General features: G+C 42.6%; 1 protein-coding gene and 1 long non-coding RNA gene across 6 annotated transcripts in view; one reads left to right on the top strand and one right to left on the bottom strand.

The window, feature by feature from the left end:
• Positions 1-19,482, top strand: part of PHF21B (PHD finger protein 21B) — a 158,666-nt gene that overhangs the window by 80,046 nt on the left and 59,138 nt on the right. Inside the window, exon 1 of one of the 5 annotated variants that reach the window (XM_088164875.1) lies at positions 18,130-18,255. The exons of the other annotated variants lie outside the window; for them this stretch is intronic. Within the exon in view, the coding sequence (XP_088021001.1) occupies positions 18,130-18,255 (126 nt within the window). Of the gene's footprint in view, positions 1-18,129; positions 18,256-19,482 lie in introns of those variants that run through there. 5 annotated transcript variants of the gene reach the window in all.
• On the bottom strand, positions 1,015-19,018 carry LOC148223564 (uncharacterized). Its single transcript, XR_015803773.1, has 3 exons — positions 18,667-19,018; positions 6,849-7,692; positions 1,015-1,503 (listed from the first exon to the last, which is right to left on the bottom strand). It is a non-coding gene; the product is annotated as an uncharacterized LOC148223564 (long non-coding RNA).

Below are 19,482 nucleotides of genomic sequence, written 5' to 3' on the forward strand. Positions count from 1 at the left end.
AGAGGTTGTCCTAAAATTCACTTACCTTTCTTTCCCTGTACTGTCCTATCAGTTAGTGATGGTATCAGCTCCTGTCCTTTCAGTTATTGCCCAGTTGAAAGAAACCAGGCATTGTGAAACCTTTTTTTTTTTTACTTCAACACAAAAATGGTTCAAAAGTCACTTTAAAAGTATTTCTGTATGAAATGTAGGAAATTTTCATTCCTTTTGCCAGCCCTTAAAAAGAATCACGAGGGATTTAAAAAAATAGAGATGTCTAATTTTAGTTTAGTCACGATGATATGAGGGCAGATTTCTACTGCCATGAGTCAACTTTTGCTTGTTCTTGTGCTCTTTGCCAGGACACTGAGTATGTCCAGGTCATTTTGCTTTGTCTCCTGCATAGTTGCAAAAATTCTTGTTGATAAGGTCACATCCAAGCTTCATTGCTGAGCATGAGAAGTCCTAATAGTATCAGCCTCCTTTCTAGCCAAAACTGCTCTTAAATTACATTTGCAATCTCTCAAGGAAAAACAGAACTTTCCAAGGCAGGAGGATTTCTGTTCAAGGCTGTAGGCTGTGCCAAAAAGACTCTGTGTTGCCAGTGTACCAAAGAGAGCATGAATTAGGAGCTGGTTTTAATTTAAAAGCAGAAACAACTAACTGGCAGTCTTGGAAAGGGAGAAGGTGAGGCAACGTGTGCTTGCTTTAGGGAATGCTGGCTAGCCAGCAGCCTGTCTGTGGGGGGAAGATGGTTGCTGCAGGTGCATGGTGACAGCACATCCTATTTAGGGATGGCAAGATATTTTGTCAAATGGCAAGTTGTGACCATCCTGACTGTGTCTGTCTAGGTCCTGGACAACTGGGGGGTGATGTCTCTATTTAAATGGACTGGTCCTGAGATCAGTACACAAATTCTCCTTCTTGTGTCATTCAGACTTAATATTCTTAACGTGTTTGAAACCAAATTAAATGCTAACAGCAGCTATTCAGGACTTCTCTCTGAACATCAGGAGATGTTCAAGGTCTAAGGCATAAAGGCCTGGGCTAAGGCAAGGTGAAGCCCATTTTGTGGTTTAGGAACATAATTCCTGCAGCTCACTCATCACTCTTATCCCACTGTCCTAAAACTGGGATAACTCCCCCCGAGACATTGCAATATTATGCAAACACATGTTTTAAGATAAAGAACAGTGCACTTGCATGACTAAACATTTCACTGTTTAATTTTCTGGGTTAGAATTCTCCAAATTTCATCACTCAGTAGGGATACTTAATTTATAAGCCAACATGTCCATTGGCAGTGGAGACAAACCTGCTCAGAGGAGAGTCCACTGATCAGGTGAGATGATGATTCCCTCTGTCTCTTTCCATGTCAAGGTACTAGTAGGATGTTCCCAGAGAGATGTAGAGCCCCCACAAGGTGAGTGAAGATCCTCATGCTTTGATCCATTTGATCTAGTTCTGGCAATTGACATTGGAGATAACACCATGGAGCTGATCTGGCTTACTTGTCTTTACTCACTATGAAAATTAGAGCAGAGAGAAAGTAGCAGAATCATTTAAATACATTCCATTGGATTTCTTCCTGCTCTTACACCAGTTTGAACCAAGACTAATTCTGCTGAAGCTGATAGGTGTTATGATAGCTGATAGGTCTGCTGTAGGAGAGAAGAATAAAGTTCATAAACTAAAGGAGAAGTGTTGGGGGTTAGGATTTTTCCTTTTGTTTTATTCTCTCCTGGAATTTTGTCCCATCTGTTGCTAAGAGGCAATAACAACTGGCACTAAAGAGAAGAAATGACCAAGGTGGAGGAAGGGTGCAGCTGGCTACTCTCTTACCTGGGCAGGGGGGGTTACCTTTGGAAGGGCAAAGATACTGCGAGATTCTGGGGAGGGCTGAGGGGCTCCTCTTGGTCTCTCTCTCTTGACACTGGAGGGGAGACAGGCCAAAGCTGCTTGCTGGGTTCCACATCCTGCTGTCTTCTTCTACCATGAGTGAATCTCTGCTTGTAATGGTGGCCATTGGACTGGTACCTTATTAACAGCTTACCTCTCTAGGAAGGACCCTCATCATCTATTCGGGTGCCTCAGGGAAAACCTGGGACCCTGAGCCCCTTCGAGGGAGCCTCTTCTGGCTGTGTTTGAGAGCCTGGCTGCTGCTGCCCAGCCCCGCTGCTTCTCTGCCGCAGCTCTGGGTATTTCACTACACTGTAACTCCACATCCCCTGCCTGCCGGGGCATCCACGGCTCCTGCTGCAGCTGCTGAGTTTCTGATACATTTCGTTCACTGCTTCAGAGCCTGCTCATCCCTGCTGTTCCAGCCGCTGCTCTGAGGTTGCTGCTGCAGCCCACCTCGCCATACAGAGGGGCACCAGGGCCTGCTGTCCCCATGGGAGGAGGAGGAAGGGCCTTTTCCATCCTGCCCACCATTACCGTGTGGGGCCTGAGCCCCGTGCCACAGCGCCCCCTGCAGGAGCGGAGGACTCACTGCACCCACCCTGCCCAGCCGGGAGCCAGCAGCGCCCCTGCTGGCTGTGCCCGGAACTGCACCAAGGGAAAGAGAGAGGCTGGGACTGGGATTCGGTTCTGTTTGTTTGCCTGGTTACACACACATACTAGTGCAGAACTGGCATTCCTTTTCCAGTATCTTTGCCTGAAAGCCCCCTAATTTCAAAGTTATAATAATTCCGTGGGAAGGGGTTCATATTCTCCATTCCAAGGGAGGTTCCTGCCCTCCTTGGCAGACATCTGTATTTCAAACCAAGACAAGGAGTTGCTTCTGACCCAGAAGTGCCCTGAGCTGCAGGTGTGCCAGTTATAGATCTGCAGTTATTGCATTCAGCAAGTGGGGAACTAGAGAGGCATAAATCTTGGAAGATGAGTAAATATCTCAAAATCTCAAGGTCTGTTTTCATCTCCTTGGCCCAACAACCATCTTGCTGTGAGAGCAGGCACCTCAGCTCCCTTTTATGCCAGCAGCGAGGCTCATCTGGACATGTACATGTGCCAGTCTGAAACAGTTGGGTTGAGTTTTGCTTTCCTCAGACCTAGAGTTGCTCTTGGAACAGCATAAGGACTGCGCTGCCTGCTCTGAAGCCGCACGTGTCAGCATCACAGGCCTGCGTTTCCTCCCCCCACCATATTCCAGTCACTCCAGACTGACTTGTCCTATTTTCTGCAGCTGATGCATAGGTGGCACTGCAAGTCCTATTATACTCACAGGCTGTACGGTAACCAGCAAACTCTCTCAGGAAGCTGATCACATGTTTTAGAGCGCATCAAAAAACAATAAACCAAATCTCTCAGCTGAGAACATTTGTGCCCTGTTTCAAATGTGTACCATCTTGCGTTTGTCCGCACTATCCCCAGATAAACAATCAACTAATAAACTTCTATCATGTTGTAGAGAGGAAATGCTAATAAGCCCAGAAGAGCAATGACGTTAATGGATGATATAATGAGATTCAGTCATGCTCACTGCTAAATTACTTAGGAGCTTTACTTTTGTTCCAGCTTCAAAAAGTTTCCACAGATTGCATAGCCCATTTATAGACTTAGCTACTGATGAATTCAGCGGTCTTTGTCTCTTGCTGTTTTGTCCACCTTCACATTAAGAAAGCATCTCTGATGCTTTGGTTACTTCTTCCTGAAACTTTTAGGTAAGAAAACTGAATGCATCTGCCTTTACCACAGTACTGCATTCCAGCCCAGCCTGCTTTTGGTTTTTGGAAAGAATGCTGTCAAAAAATATGAAATTTTAAAAGCCTTTCTCTTGGTATCCTGTTTCTCTTACCTCCTCTCTCACTATGCATTTGACTGATTTCTTTTGTAATAATTTCTGTTCAGTTGTTTTTTTGATGACTCCTATTCCTGTGATTTATTTCTTATTCACCATGTCAGCAAAAGACTGGGAGTAGTGTCTGGTAGGTGGATGTGCCTATGTGGGGATGTTAGTGTCTGTTTAGCTGAGGTGGGAATTTGTAGCTCATAAGTTTTTTTGGTGAAGGTTGTTTGTAGGAAGAAATTTTTACTAGATTTATTAAATATAAAAATATAATAATTTTTGTAATAAAGTGATTTATTTTTCTTGAAATGGCCGTTGAATATACAGAACATATCCCCTGTCAAGCTATAAATGCTTTAAGGCAGGTTAGATTTTAGATCTAAATGACTTGACAGAGACCTATAATCTTCTGAGGGTTGAGAGGGTAATTTATTCATTGTGTCCATGCAGCCTTTAGCCTCTCTGCTGAGTCTGCATATTGTCATTGGCAGCAGTCTGCTGGAAATGGACATGTTTCCACACAGACTACTCAACACACAACTGGAAAAAGTGAGTGTTGATTACTACTGGAAGTACTGTTACTAAACTTGTTGGCCTAGCATGAAAGGCACAGTGGCTCTGTACTTGTTTCCTTTGGCCAAAGTACATTTTCCTCATATTTCCTCTTGCATGTATTCTTTCCTTTATTCTCTAATCCCTTCTTTTTCATTTTCCACTTTCCTCACAATTTGTTGTGAAATTGCCAAGCCTGTGCCCATTGCTGCCCCAATACCATGCCAGCACTCTCCTGGAATGGCGTTTTCCCCTCCTCTTTCCCTCTTCCTCCCCAGTGCTTCCTTCTACCACTTGGCCCAGTTGTTTTTGCAGCAGAGGTGTGATCTGAAGTGGGAACTCCATCTGTATTAAAAGTGAGGGTTTTTTTTCCTTTGATAGGTTACCTTTAATTAATAGAGCTACTGGTTTATTGCACAGCTATCTGAATGCGGTGCAATCATGTTAAGCAGTGTGTCAAAGGAGGAGGACTAAAGGACTAGGAGATGGATTTCCTTGGAAGAACTGGGAATTCGTGTTGGTATACTATGTTCTGTAGAACATGACCTGTTTTCCTCACCTCCTGGAGAAGGCCATCATTGCTTAAGTTTATTTTATTTTTGAACAATTCCTTTTTAAGGCTTCAATCCTTTAGAGGGAAAAAAAAAAGTGGGGAAAAGCAGGAATGAAATGATAGGGGGCTGGCTGCAGTCACAGTATCTCTGGAGCAGGTGTGTAGAGAGCTAACTGTTTCCACACTGAGTGTTGTTAACACCTCCTGCTCAGCTAGAATCCACTGGAATGAGCAAACTTGATATTGCCACTTATTTGTCCCAGTCTGTTTCTAAATTGTGTCATTACAGTTCACACAGTTGAAGCCCAATCTTATTCCAAGTTGGGAGTTACACCACAGATAATTTTTGAACTTGAATAAGGATTTCATTTTTCATTCCTACTTATTGTTTATGCTGTATTTGAATTCAAATCATTGGGGGCTGCTGCACAAACTTGCCACCTAATCCTTGCCTTGTGCTCTGAAGGGTGTTCCACCCTTGCAGAAGAAAAGGTTAACTCAAAGGGTAATGTAAAAAAAAATTAGGTGCACTACAGAACCAGAGAGCTAGAGCATCAGTTCTTTCTGACCACCTTGTCATTTTTTGTACTCGGCATCTTTGCAAAATGACTTTTATCAGAAGAAAAGCTGTCGGGATAAATGGGAAAAGCTGGGATAAATGTTCCAGACAAAGCACCTGGTTGACTGAGGGAGGCTGGTATTTAAGTGCTTGTGGTGTTTTGCACTCAATGGGAAATGTTTATTATGATTCTAAGATGTAAAAAAGTTAGGGGAAAAGTTTGCTGAAGCTTCTCTCGATTGCTTCTCACCATTCTTTTTTGTCCTTGAATCCTTTCTGAGTATACACTCAGATCAGTGCCACTCTGCAGTTCCCTGTAGAATTCTCACAGCTGAAGTATCCAACAATAGCAAAAACCCTCAACATAAAAACATCTTTCTCTTTCTTTTTTTGCAAAAGGTGGCTTTGGCAAAAAACCTTTTCATGGGAGTAGTTTAGAAATTAGTTCAGACACAAAACTGAAGACTAGGGACTAAATTTTGCAGATAATTTCCATTTTATATGTGCATTAAATAATCATTTCCATCTTGATGGAAAAGCATCAAGAAAGTAATGTGAAAGCGATGGCAATGTAGTGTGTCATTGCCTTCTCCTTAGCCATTGTGCTCCTCTCCTGTTGTTGTTTTGAAGTGGACCCAGTCTGTTCTATCTCATTCTCTCTTCTACATTCCATCTTATTTACAGTCATTGGCACGATCTGCATTATTTATTGCTTGTTACTCTCTCTTTGTCCTCTACAATAATGGTTGTGTAACTGTCTTTAGTTTCAAGAAACTACAAAGTTAGCATTAGCAGCTCTTTTATCTCTTTAGTATTTTTTCCCAACACTGCTGTATACTTTTCTTTCTCTTTAAGCGTTGTCTTATCATTTGCATTTCCATTAAGTTAGAGTGAAAGCATATAATTCCCTTGTTTCTTAAATTTACACAGTATTTTCTACATCTGCTAATGTATTTGTACAGTTCAGTCATTCTAAATAGTTTTCTCATGCATTCTCTGAAGTCTCATTAACAGAAAAATATTACATGCTGTATCCTCCTCTTATTATGACTGATCAATTATCTGTATCTAGTCAAGTGGTATTCCTTGGGATTCTCAAACTAAGTTGGCTTTTGATTTTTCACGTGTGTACTCACACAGCATTCTTTGTTGTGGGAGGAGGACTAGGGAGGGGAAGTTATTTTTTTTAAATCTGTCTAAACCACCCATGTCCCCAGAGGAACTAAGCCATTATATACCCTCAACAAAAAAAAAGTAATATATTGAATAGTGGTCTGAGCAAAGACAGAGGATTTGGAGTTCTCAATTTTTAGTTTCTCCCACTTCTGTAGGAGGTGATATTTGATCAGGTGGTATTCATTCAGCCAGGTTTTGAACATTATCTTTTGTTTTTGGTAAGACATTATTTGATAACCTACCTCTTTGAACACTCCCTTCTGTAAAGGCAGAAGACCCCTGCAGTGCTGTTGCTGTCTGAGTGCTGTGGCAGCCAGCCTGCCTGCAGTCAGCCCTCAGGTTGGATAAAGAGAGCAATGCAATCATTCACAGTTATGTTTTTTGATACTCCACATGGCAAATGAAGTGGTACAACCGAGGGAGAAATTAAATGAGGAGTGAAGCTGCTCTCTCAATAACTAAAGTTTTCTGTTTGTGATGTGGAGGTTCAGTTTCCAGCTTTTACTTTCTGTGACTTCAGTTTTAGCTGCTGCAGCTTCCTTCCACTTGTATACTCAGAGTTCCTAATTCTGGAGGGGTTTCACTGGATCATAGGCGTTTCTTTGAATGATGTACAGATGCTCAGATGTCCTGGGAAGGAACAGAGAAATCATTGAGATTATTATTGAGCCATCTTCTATATATTGTATGAGAAAGTAGGAAGTCTTGAGATGGAAGTCCATTGTCAACTCATCCTTCTGCACCCTTTACTTCTGCAAACCCCATTCCTCATTCTCATTTCATAGTTTGTAATAAACAGTTTTATTTTATGATGCAGGAGGAAAATCTCTCAGAGGTTTTCTACTTCAATTGTTTTCTCTCCATTGACAGCAATTGACAGCATTGACAGAATGGCAAGAGTGCTGCTGTGAAAAATTTATCTCTGTGTCTCTTCTGCCATTCCTTTGAACACTGCTTCTTTGAACACTTTTCTTCTCCAGATCTGTAGCACCTCTTTTTAGAGATACAGTTACCTGTTGTGTGTTTCCCATCTCTGGTCATAGGCTTTATTACATTTCTTGGTCTGCAGATTGCGTTTTATGCAACCTGTGGAAAGGAAAATACATGAAATTAAGTTTCTGCCATCTGCATGGTTGTTTTCATGGCCAAGCTCACATACATGCAGGAGAAGAGTTGTACTTGTGAAGTATCATCCTCATCTCCACGAGGTTTCCTTTTGAGGACATGTGAAAATATTTCAGGTGCAATAGGATAAACAGGGTGATAGTTCACTACCTTTGATGAGTCAGCCATAATCCTGTGGGATAAAGATAAAATCATATGATTTAACTTGTCTTTAAAATATAAATAAACAGCATTTAATGGATGCTAACAAGCTCATTTTCACAATGCTTCAATGAGGAAAACAAGTTATCAAGTTGGAAAACTAAGGCAAAGGGATTTATCTAGATCTTGAAAGACAGCTTCGATTCCACCTCAGTCCTGGTGTGCTTAGCCAGATGCAGACTCAGAGGCTGGGGTAGAAGGACCCTGCTCTTTGTGCTGCCAAGACACAGGGTTTTCATTAATAAAGTGTGCTAACAGCTGATGGCCTTTGCAAAAAAACTGTTCATAAAGTTGCCTTCATCTTTGTCCTCTGAACGAAGTGCACTCTTCAGGTTCTATCACAAAATCAGCTTACTTCATATACTGGCATTCCCTTGCCAAAAGGTGTGGGATCCCCCTGGGCTCGGGGACAGGAGCATGGGGTGACTGCTCCTCTGGCCACTGCTGCTGCCTTTTTTGTCTTTTGGCAGTGGTCCGTGTGGACACAAGAGCCTGGATTTGGAATGAGGAGCTGCCTGGAAGTAAGCACTCAGTTGGGAACTTTATTTCCCCTCCTGCTTTGTTTTTTTTTCACTAAAACTGTACTTGTGAGTGATGGAAAATTGAAAGGTTGCTCTGAGCAGTTTCACGTGTACCATGCAAACACGCCTGCACTTGAAAAACACTGATCACTTCAGAGTCATGCTAAAAGCTCGTGCTGTTGGGATGAAATATGTGTATGTAGAATTGCTGCAGAAATGTCTACACCAGGCCTGGAGAGAAAAAAGGGATTTTTTTTTCTTTTCTTTGCACCTTATCCAGAATTTCTGATGGGAATACTTCACCACTGAAGATCTGCCTTCCCTTGGGGGAAATGCAACCATTTAATTTCTATCTTCTTTCGATGTATACTGAGGAACTGATGGTTTGATCCCATGGGAAGTTTGTATCTGTTCACAGTTACGTTTGTTCATTTCAGGAGGATTCTGTGTTATCTAGGAAAAAAGGGAGGGGGAGGATTTGGCTTGGTTTATTGTACTGCTGGTTCTTCCTGCCACTCCAAAGAAGATGTGCATTTCCAAATTTGATTTTAAGCTGGGGTGAAGGAGGGAAAAATCAAAGAAATTATTGTCAGGTTGAGGTGGGCGTTAGGTTGGGACTGTGGGAGGAATGGGGCATAGGGAATATGAATTAGGAGGCAGCAGCTTTGGAACTAGACACAATAAATTACTCTAAGTTATTCTTAGTTTTTCTGATTGCATGCAGTTGCATCTCTTTTTGCAGTGCTTGTCATAGGAAGCAGTGCCTTTTAAAGCAAAAATGAGAAGCTCCTGAGTTCTAGACACATAGAATGCAAACTTTAATGATGTTCATGGAGAGGAGAAGAAAAGAGGCAGAGTACTGAAACAAAGGGAGGCAGATTATCAAGAAATGTGAGCTTGATGCCATTTAGAAAGGGTCTGGATCCCATGATTTATCTAAAAATGACAAGATGCCACTCTAGAAATGCAAATGTCTGCCCTGCATCTTATAGCTATAGTGAACGAGCTTCACACAATGGAAACATTCAGCTTGTTCTAGGGCACTTACTCCATCTCCATATGCTGGCTGCATGTTCCCAGCCTTTAATCACTCTGCCTTTGTTTTCTCAAAACTTAAATTAGAAGTACATTAGTGTTTATATGGTGTACACCCGGGGTGTTTTTGTGTGTTTGTTTGTAGAGAGTTGGTTTTGTTTTTCACCAGCAAATAAGCCGTATGAATGCAGTCCTCTTGAATGCATGGGATGAGGCAAATCATGAGAAACTGAAGCTGGCAACAACAAAAGTGTAAATTTTAAGCTGCTAATAGAAAGTAGGACTCTGGCTTTGGGGCTATGGGACAACCCGTGTTACACAGCAGGGAGCCTTCCTCTGACCTGCCAAGAGGATGCCTGTGTGCTTTCTGCTTTTTTCATAGTGAGATCAAGCTGAAGTTTTCCTCCGTGGTAAGTTTGGGTATTAAAAAAGCATGTCAGAGCCTTGCAGTCCTGCTCCAGAACACAGTGCTCCCTATCTAAAGGCTGTCATCACTGGGAGCTTCAGCACAGGCTGTGTTTTAGTATTAGCAGCTTATTGTATTTTTGGCTTGGGATTAAGGAAAAGAATAGATATCCACCCATGAAATACAATGGAAAACCAACTACTCTTGCATGCAAGATTTTTTGGGAGGTGTTTATCCCAAAAGTACAATATTTAATTTTCTGGATGCATATATGCAGCATGTGTGTGAGTGGGCACACTTGTAACTCCATTGCAAGTTTTAAAAGCTCTGTTTCTGACAGAAAACTGGTCTAATTAATAGGAGTAGGAGACAAAATGCCAGCTTGTAGATTTGTTTCCTCGGCAGAAATCAGCTCCCCCCCTCCCTGTTACACTGCTCCTTCTTGATCTGATGTAACAAGAAGAGAGAGTCAGCTGTGAATCAACCGCCTTGTTCTCATTTCCTTGATCATTGGCATGGTTTGAGAGAGAGAAAGGAGGAGGGATTATTTGTGAGGTTATTAAAAAAACCCCAACCCTAGTTCCCCCTCCTCCTCTTCTTCAAGATGCACAGGCACTACCAGAATGTTCCATGGTATCAATCTGACTTTTCTCATTAAATAGCATCCCCTTCCTCCCTACTCCATGTTAGTTAAAAAGTGCTGTTTATACATCACTAAGCAGCTAATTCCAAGCTTTGACAAGTGGATTGCCAGTTAGCAATACCATTTAAAACACATTGGTTTTTGCAGTCAGCAAGATGTTTAATGGGTTCAAAAATTAAAGGCTAATTGCACTTGACTGAGTGTGTGTATTTCTAAGCCCACAGTTACCATTGCTGGAGTATTTCCAGTTTGGAAAATTCTCTCTTTACATAAATCTGTTAATTCTTTATTGCTGCTCTGTCCTGGAGAGCAGCCACATTGAGAGTTTGGTCACTCACACTGACAAGCTGGGGTAGGGTTTTTTTTTGATGCAGCTTTAATCATTGTCTGTCGTCACGTTTCTGCGTGGTGGTTTTGCTTGGAGGATTGAACAAATTTGTTCATGTAACATTCAGGTTGTATATGATCCCTTGTGAATGAAAATGGCATGTTGGTATTCTCATTATGATACCAAGGAGACAAGGAACTTGACTGTCTTTGGAGAATAAGAGAGAAATACAAGGGTAGAATTAGAAGCAGAAAAAGTTTAGCTGTTGTGCGCTGCAGTATATAAAATTGCTGATGTGCAGAAGAGCTTGTGAATGCTTCTAAACCAGATTTTTAATACCAGTAATATTAATGGAAGCCTTTCCTGGAGAATGTGGCAGGTTAGAAAATCAAAAGCCATTTTGCACCTTAATAGAAAGACTGTTTCAGTATTTCCTGGCATGTGCTTTCCTTCTAATTAATGTCATACACAGAAGGAGTAATCATTCAGCCATCTTTCCAGCTTTAAAAGAGTCAAAAATTAAAAACCAAACAATTACACGATGTAATTAATTGAAGAAGGGATTTTGGGGGGCATGTCTGGGGGTGATGATGGTGTTGTGCGTTGCTCCCCTCTTCTGTTTCAGGCAGTGTTTGTCATTCTCTGGCAGGAGTGACTAATTTATTGTCTGGCTATCCTATCTGGATTCATACAGGGTGGCTTTCAATTCCTCCCCGCCCCCCACCCCCCGCCAAACTCTTCTGATGTGCTGTGTATTTGTTTGGGAGGGGAGCGAGGAGGGGGAAAGGGAGAAGGTTATATGTTTCTGACCTGCTTTACTGCTTTTCAACTGAAGTAAATTAATGCACACACTAGCTTCCCCTCTGCTGTGCTGATTGGATCCTTGTGCCGATTAAATATTTCACACTGATAGAGGGATGCTGAAAGCACTCAGCTGGTAATGCAGTATGTACATCAGTGATACAATAACTGACTCTCAGGTTAAAGTCAAACAAAACCTCCAGTTTGCTGCAGTTTTGATTAGAACGAGTTTCACTTTGAATTTAAATCTTTGAGCCTGCTGCAGCGATGGCTAATTAACTAAGATCTGATAGAGACAAAGAAATACATCCTTACTTCTAATGACACGCAGGCAGGAAGTTGTCGAAAAAAAGAGAAAGAAAAAAAAGAAATAGAAAGAAAAAGAGAAAGAAGAAAAAGAAAAAAAAAAGAAACAACAGACAAAAGAAGCTGTAAAAAAGCCCCCAACCAACTAATGCTGAGATAGTACTTCAGCATTTGTAAACCTTCCTGCCCGTGTTTCACACTCATCTTCCTCCGGCTGACAGTCTGCCCCTGGAAAGACTGTTTCCATCGAGTCCCAGATTTTCTTCAGCTATTTTAAAAATTCTTCTAACACTAGAGTTGTACCTAGTCGGGCAGTAGCTACCTCCTTGCTTATTAATCGTGCTTTTGGGGGCTTTCTTTAGGAAAGGGCAGGGGGACGGGAGCAGCCTACTGGGGAGGAGGAAGGGAGGAGGAGGAGGAGGAGGAGGAGGAGGAGGAAGGCTGCCTGCCCCCGGGTACCTCACGTCAGCCTGCGCCATGGTGACCTCTCCCTGGGGGTCATTAAAAATACCTCTGTCGAGCCATTTCTTCTCCTTCCCCTCCTTTCTCCCCACCCCTGCCCCCGCCCAAGCTGGGGCGTCGCAGGGAGAGCGTTTGCATCAAACTGACAGGTCATTTACCGAGGAATTGGCAGGAGGAACTACCCCAGCCTTCTTTAAAACGCTTCTTCCCCATCTCCTCTTCCTCCTCCTCCTCTTCCTCTCTCCCCTCGGTTGCACGTCTTGAACATTTTTAAATGAAATACAGCATTTTAGGTAACAGTGCATAAAGTCTTCCCATGTGACAGTCTTCATCTTTGTTTGTATGAGAACCTTCTTTTAATGTCTTCTCTGGGCGCAGTTAACCTGGTGCCCAAGGCCTGTATGCCAAAGGAAACATGTTTTATGAGAGTCCAGGGATAAAATACAGACTACGAAGCCTTTTGCCCTTCATAAGCATCCACTAAACTCCTCTGGGTTCCTGTATGTACCCCTGTGCTTGGCTGAAGCCCTGCTCATTTCTTTGTTTCAGTGTGTGAAGTTATGAGGATGGTTGGCTCATGACTTAGGGTTCAGATCAGGCAGGATCCGTCGTGTATGAGCAGCAGTTTGGAAATGTAGGAGAAATATATGGAGATTCATGGGATTGGACCAAAATCCTAAGACGGTGTATTTAAGTGCCATAGCTGGTGACTGTGTTTACAGTGCGTTTGTGTGTTGTCACTCTCTGAATATTAAATATTCTGTTGTTCAAGAGAATTTTATTGTGACTGTTGGGTAAATGAAGAGAGGCCATGGTTCTCACTGCTGGAGATGTCTGTTCAGCTGGTTTGCATGCATGGCATTACATTAGTGCAGAATGTTGTATTATTAATTGACAAAGACATCATTTTGGTTTGAAAGTGGATTGTCAGTGTTCTGCAAGCTAAATAAACTCTCAGGGTTATGCCAAGTGTTTTCTCATAGCCATAGGGAACCACTAAGGAAAAAAACCTGATATTGCTCCGTAAACAGTTGCAGTTTTTCACAACCAAACTGCTTTGTCAGATCATCATTCTGGAAAGATTGATGGAGTGAGGTCTCTATCTACAGTGTGTAGATGTTAAAATATAAATGTGATGGACAGTGAATTTTAGGTCCTTTTTAAACAGATCTCATATTTTACTAGGAAAGCATGAAGGTTTGCTGAAAAATGCCTGTTTTAAATCACTGCTATGGCAGACAGCAGCCAGAAGCTGAGAATTCCTCCCTTGTAGAGCATGACCATGGTCTTGTTTGAGATGCATGTGTGAAGTAACGTTGCCATCAGTTCAGTAAGGATTTGAAGACATGATGTAAACTGCAGCAGAGTGACAGTGAAGGAGCCAAAGCCTCTCACCAGAAGCAGAGCTGTGTATGTGGAGCCTGGCTGGAGCCTGCATATGTGCATACGTGTGCCCCATTGCTCAGTGTGTGCATCACAACACAACAGCCACCTGCAAATACTTCCTCCCTTTGCTCTTTCTGTTGCTTTATTCACTAAACAGAATGATTTGTGGTTTGTGATAGCAGAAGTAGCATTTGAATAATCAAATTAGAGGCTAAAACTGTTGGACTTCTTACCTGCAAACCTTCACCACACAGACCTCGCTGGGAAGGAGGGGATGGGGAGAAAGCTTACATGTACTAATGAATAGGAAGGCCAGCAATATTTTGATACATATGGAAAAAAAATTAACTCTTCTTTAAATAGTTGAGACCGTGCCACGTACAAGATGGGAAATCATAAACAAGTGGCAGATTTCCAGCACATTGTGGCGTGTTTGCGTGTGACCAGCATACATATTTCAAACTCTGGACTGCCTGTGGCATCCTGCAGTGAAAATGAAAGTCGTGTTGCTATTGAAAAGGCGCTGTTTCAAAATTGGTGTATTGTGTGTGCTATTATGCTGTGGATGAGAAGCAGAGACCTGCTTTCCAGCATTTAAAGCCAATATTTTTTTTCTTCTTTTCCTCTCTTTTGGCTCTTCCATTGTATCAACACATGTTTTCTGCTGCAGTGTCCAAAGCTTGCTTAGTGTCTTATTGTTCATTATTCCAAAACTATCTGATAATATGTTATGCTGACTGATTCTCAAAATGCAGATTTTCTTTCTCTTTAAAAACTAAGATTATTCTTTTAATTAATCTGGCAGAAATAGAACACAGCAGATGTAGGTTTTGTTGAAGATTATTTTAATCTCTCATATCATAATCTTTTTTTCTTGCCAACACTCCTCTACCAACGTCTTCTCAGGATTATAATGTAAAAATGCCTGTTACAAAGAAAAACAACATGAAGAGATGAGAATAGCTCATCTCTTAATTAACACGATTTGATTAAAGGGGCTATTTTTAAAGTTTTGATGGGTACAGTTTAGAAAATTAATAAAAGAGACACAGAAGAGATGCTGCTGTTGCTTTTTGCTAAATAGACGGATTTTCTGTACCTCTATTTTGGAAGTTAATCTTGAGCATCTGATCCTTTGTATATACTTCCATATTTAGTTTCTAAAATTTTTAGTTATTTAAAGAAACTTAGTATAACATTGTACTCTCAGGAGGTGACAAACATGGGCCAGTTGGTCTTTGCAAGTCTATCCCAAGGACATAATGTTTTCCCTGTATTTACTTAGAAAAGCCACAAAACCTATATTCAAATGAAAGTTTTCCAGTTTTACAAGCATTTCATATTTATCACAACTTAGACTGAAACAAGCAGTAATCTTTATTTCCTTAGCTCTTTTGGTTGTATAGACATGAATAGACAGGATTGTGAGGTTATTAGGAAAAATGTTAACATGCAGGACATGCAAAGACCCAAAACTGACTCACTGTTAGTACTTGTAGAGAGAATGAGTGGGTAAGGGATGGATGGTGGTTTGAGTAGTGAAATTGTTTTGTTTGTTTACAGAATTTCTGCTTTTCTACTTAGCAGCTAATTTTCTCCTTTGAAACAAGACAAAAAGCAATTAGTCGCTATTTAGATTTGTCGAGAAAGTCATGATCTACTTCTACTTAATTTACTTGTTCTTTCCACTGAGCTACCAAGGGTTGTCTATCTTTGGGAGTCAAGAAGTTTTATTTGCTTAGATGTTTTCTGTTGCTGAACTGTCTGAGAACAAAGTAAATCTGTACTAATACAACTAGAATACTGTTTATTAGCAATTTAAGTGAAATATGAAATCAGAGTAATGCTGTGTGTTTCTGTAATAAGTTTTTTCATTCAGTAACCCACACGTTCATGTCTGAGGCCTAGCATTAAAAGACACTTCATCAGTACAGTGATCTATCAGGAATAGCAAATGCTCCTAGGGTCACAAAAGAGAATCCCCACCCAATTCTAGTGATGTCAGCAGCAAACCTCTGGTTGTCTGCAGCAGAGCTAGGATTTCCCTCCTGGACTAACTCCAGCTAGGCAATGGATTTCTAGCACTGTAACCAAGTACAGCATTTTCAGACAGTCTGTGAGCTTGCATTTTTCATAGGACATAAAGCAAAAATACAACCACAGGGCTGAATTCTTAGTCTGGGAGCTTTATGCCACTGTAGGGCTTAATAAGGTGCTTTGCAAGGAAATATTCTGTAGAGCAGGAGGGGAGATGGTCAGCTCTCCCACATGCTGTCCCAATTCTCTTTGGCATCTGCAGCAGCATACCATGGGGCATAGAATCAGTGCAAGGAACACAGTGGAAAACTGTGCTACAACAAACCAGAGAAATAGGGTTTTATAGAATTTTTTCATAAGAAACTTTCCCCCCTACATAAAGCACATACCTGACCTTCTTGTCTTTCACTTGAGCACTCTTAAACTGTCAGACAGGTATATTTCTGTTTTGAAGAGAAAGCTCTTTTCTCTTCAAAACTTCTATGACACAAAACAGCATAGAGAATAAGGAGAACATTGTTTATGCTTCCATGGAATGATTGCCAGGATAATGGAGAATGAAAGGTAAAGACAAAAATGAAGAGAGCTCAAAACAATTTATAGAAAGTCACAATTACTAGAATAATGCTGACATTAGAAACACAGAACCACAGATTCAGTAAGGTTGGAAAAGACTTCAAAGATCACTGAGTCCCATCTTTGACCCAAAAGAACTAATTTCTGTATATTAAAATCTGAAGCAAGTATCTCTGGTAAAGCATATGTTTGTGAAGTAAAGCATATGCTTGTGATGTCATATAAACACAAGAACTACAGCTCCCAGAGCAAACATGTATTTCCACTAAGTCTTTCCAGTCTTAAAGTGCATGATGGGTTTAAAGGTAAGAAGGGATGTATTTTCCTAGAAGTTTTGTGCTACAAGGCTTCTACTTTGGTTTTCAGCCTTGATTCTGGAAAGAACTAAGCATATCTGTAACTTCTATACACGCACACACTTCTATACACACATTGTATTTTAAACAAAGTTCACAACTAAAGTCTTATGGGCTTTAACAGTAGAACAGCAGTTTCCAAAGGCTGTACATTACATGTAATTGCATTGGAGTCCAAAGTTATGGTCAGTGTATGAAGTTAAACATGGGCTGAACTGTTTGAAGGATTAAGTGCATTTGATGTCAACTCTAGTTGACAAGATATTTAATAATTAAAGATATCAAAAGAGGCTTGAACTGGCATATTTTTTCCACATGTACCTAACTTGCCTAAATGGAATGAATAAGAAAACCTCCCAAAATTACTCAAAGCGTAATGGCTTTATAAAAGTTTTTTTTTTTTTTTTTACTTTTCAGAAGTGAGCATTTTATGCACACAATATTATTTACCGTATGCATCTTCACAGTACCTACAGAAATCTCAAATACAAATCTTGTCAGAGATCCTATGACAAGGTCGTAATCTAAATACTTCTATTATAGATGATGGAATAGCCACTCTGTAGCAATATAAAAGAACATCTGTTAAGAAAAACAGAAAACTGCGAGTTAAAAGGATGCTGTGGAAAAAAGTTAGCTTGGGTGGTGATGGTGATGATAATAATAATAATAGATAATAATATATAAATATTATCATAATTATAATTATCACCACTGGAAAAATAGTGGGAGGAAAAGAAAACTTTAAAGGGAAAGTAGCAAACCGACTCCAAAGTCAATCACGGTGAACTAACACAGGAAGTCGCCAAGCACTGGGGTACAGTGGAATAGATGTTCAGACCAATGGAAGAGAAAGTTGGAAATACCATTCTTTAAGCCTTTTATTATTAATTGAAGCTGCAGTATTACCTAGACATATCACAATCATTTATACTAGGATATTAGTTCGAGGCAAAACCCAAGGGGGAAAAAAATCCAACCCAAGAGGGGGAACCCAGCCCCTTCCCCTGCCAGGAAGAAAACCGTAAACCCTACCAAAGAAAAGGAAAAACCCCAAATCCGTGCTGCTGGGGGCCGGGGGGCTGTGCGCGTCTGCAGCCCTGCGGTGACGATGCCGCTTCTCTCTCCCCCTCTCCCGGCAGAAGCTGGCGGTGCCGGTGGGCAGCGGCTCCAGCGCCAAGCCCGGCGTTGTCCCGGCGCTCCTTAAGGCTGCGGGCGGCGGCAGCCCCGGGCACCGCCTGCCCAGCCCCGGGCACAGCCTGCCCAGCCCCGGGCACTGCTTGCCCAGCTCCAGGCACAGCTTGCCCAGCCCCGCGCTGCCGGCCCGGGCTCCCCTCGCCATGGTCACGGCGAGCCTGCACAGCGGGATGGGCGCCGAGCCCCCGCAGGGCGCGCCCGTCAACCTGCAGAGCACGGCCAGCGCTGGGGGAGCCCCCCGGCCGCCAGAGCTCGGCTCCGGAGCCCAGGTACGGCCGGCAGGGAGCGAGGGAAGGGATGGGGGCCGGCAGGGAGCGAGGGCAGGGATGGGGGGCGGCAGGGAGGGATGGGGGCTGGCAGGGAGCGGGGCGGCGCTGCGGGCTCAGCCGCGGACGGGGCGCGAGTGGGTGGCCGCTGGGCGGGGGGCCGGGGAGGTGCCGGCGGGGCGTGGGAGACCTGTACCTCCATCCCAGTGCTCCCGGGACGCAGGAGCAAGGAGAGATCTCTCCTTCCATCCCAGTGCTCCCGGGACGCAGGAGCAAGGGGATATCTGTCCCCCGATCCCGGAGCCGTCGGGGTGCGGTGCTCGCCCCGCCGGATTGCCGTGGGAGGGTTTCCTGCTCTGGGGCTGAGCGCTGGGCAGTTGGGAACCTCGTGTTGCTGGTCCTCAGTTGCCTCACCTTCTGTCGCCACGTCTCTGGTTCAGGAGCAGCTCCTCAGCCTCACAAAGTTGGCGTGGAGCGATGCTGGCGGGGCGGAGGAGCTCCTGGCTGTGCCGGCGTTTCAAGTCCCCGCAGTACGGAGCTGGACCCTGCCCTCGCCTAGGCACAGCGGAGCTGGCAGGCTGTTGCCTCCAGGTCCAGATTCACATACACGTTTATATTCATGGTGACTAAAATACTAAATGAATGGACTGAGTGAAAGGAGATCAGAAGGGAAAGGGGTGCTGTTTGTTTGCTGCACACCATGTTTTGTTCAGTCCGTTAACAGAGAAGATTTGACTCCAATCATGCTGTGTGTCAGGAGAGGGAGGTGATGCTGATGAAGTTGAAATGTGAAGGAAGTGACAATGCCTTTCCAAAACTTTGTAAAAGAGGGTGTAATGTATAATTGCTCAAATGGGAAACGTGGATTTCTTTTCTGCTTTCAGCACATAGGAACTGTGTTAGTCTGGAGTTCTTTTTTTTTTTTATTTTTGCACCCTGATTCCCCTTCACAGGCTGAGGATATGAATCTCTAATAATCAGGAAAGGTGAATCTGCTATGGATAAAGGCAATAGGCAAATTATACCTGAAGATTTTTGTAAGTCAAGGTTATGTTGGAATGGACGAGGGTTTTTAATACCCCTTCCTAAACATTATATGAGGCATCACCATCCCCTACTGCATCCACTAACAAATGGAAAGCACATCCAACCACTTTGGAAACCAAACTGTCACTTTTTCTGGAGAAACAGTGTTCTGTTTAGCTGTTACAGTAAAGTGTCTGTCTGGGG

This window comes from Sturnus vulgaris, chromosome 5 (genome assembly GCF_052056855.1).
Source record: "Sturnus vulgaris isolate bStuVul1 chromosome 5, bStuVul1.hap1, whole genome shotgun sequence".
NCBI classification, from domain to species: domain Eukaryota; kingdom Metazoa; phylum Chordata; class Aves; order Passeriformes; family Sturnidae; genus Sturnus; species Sturnus vulgaris.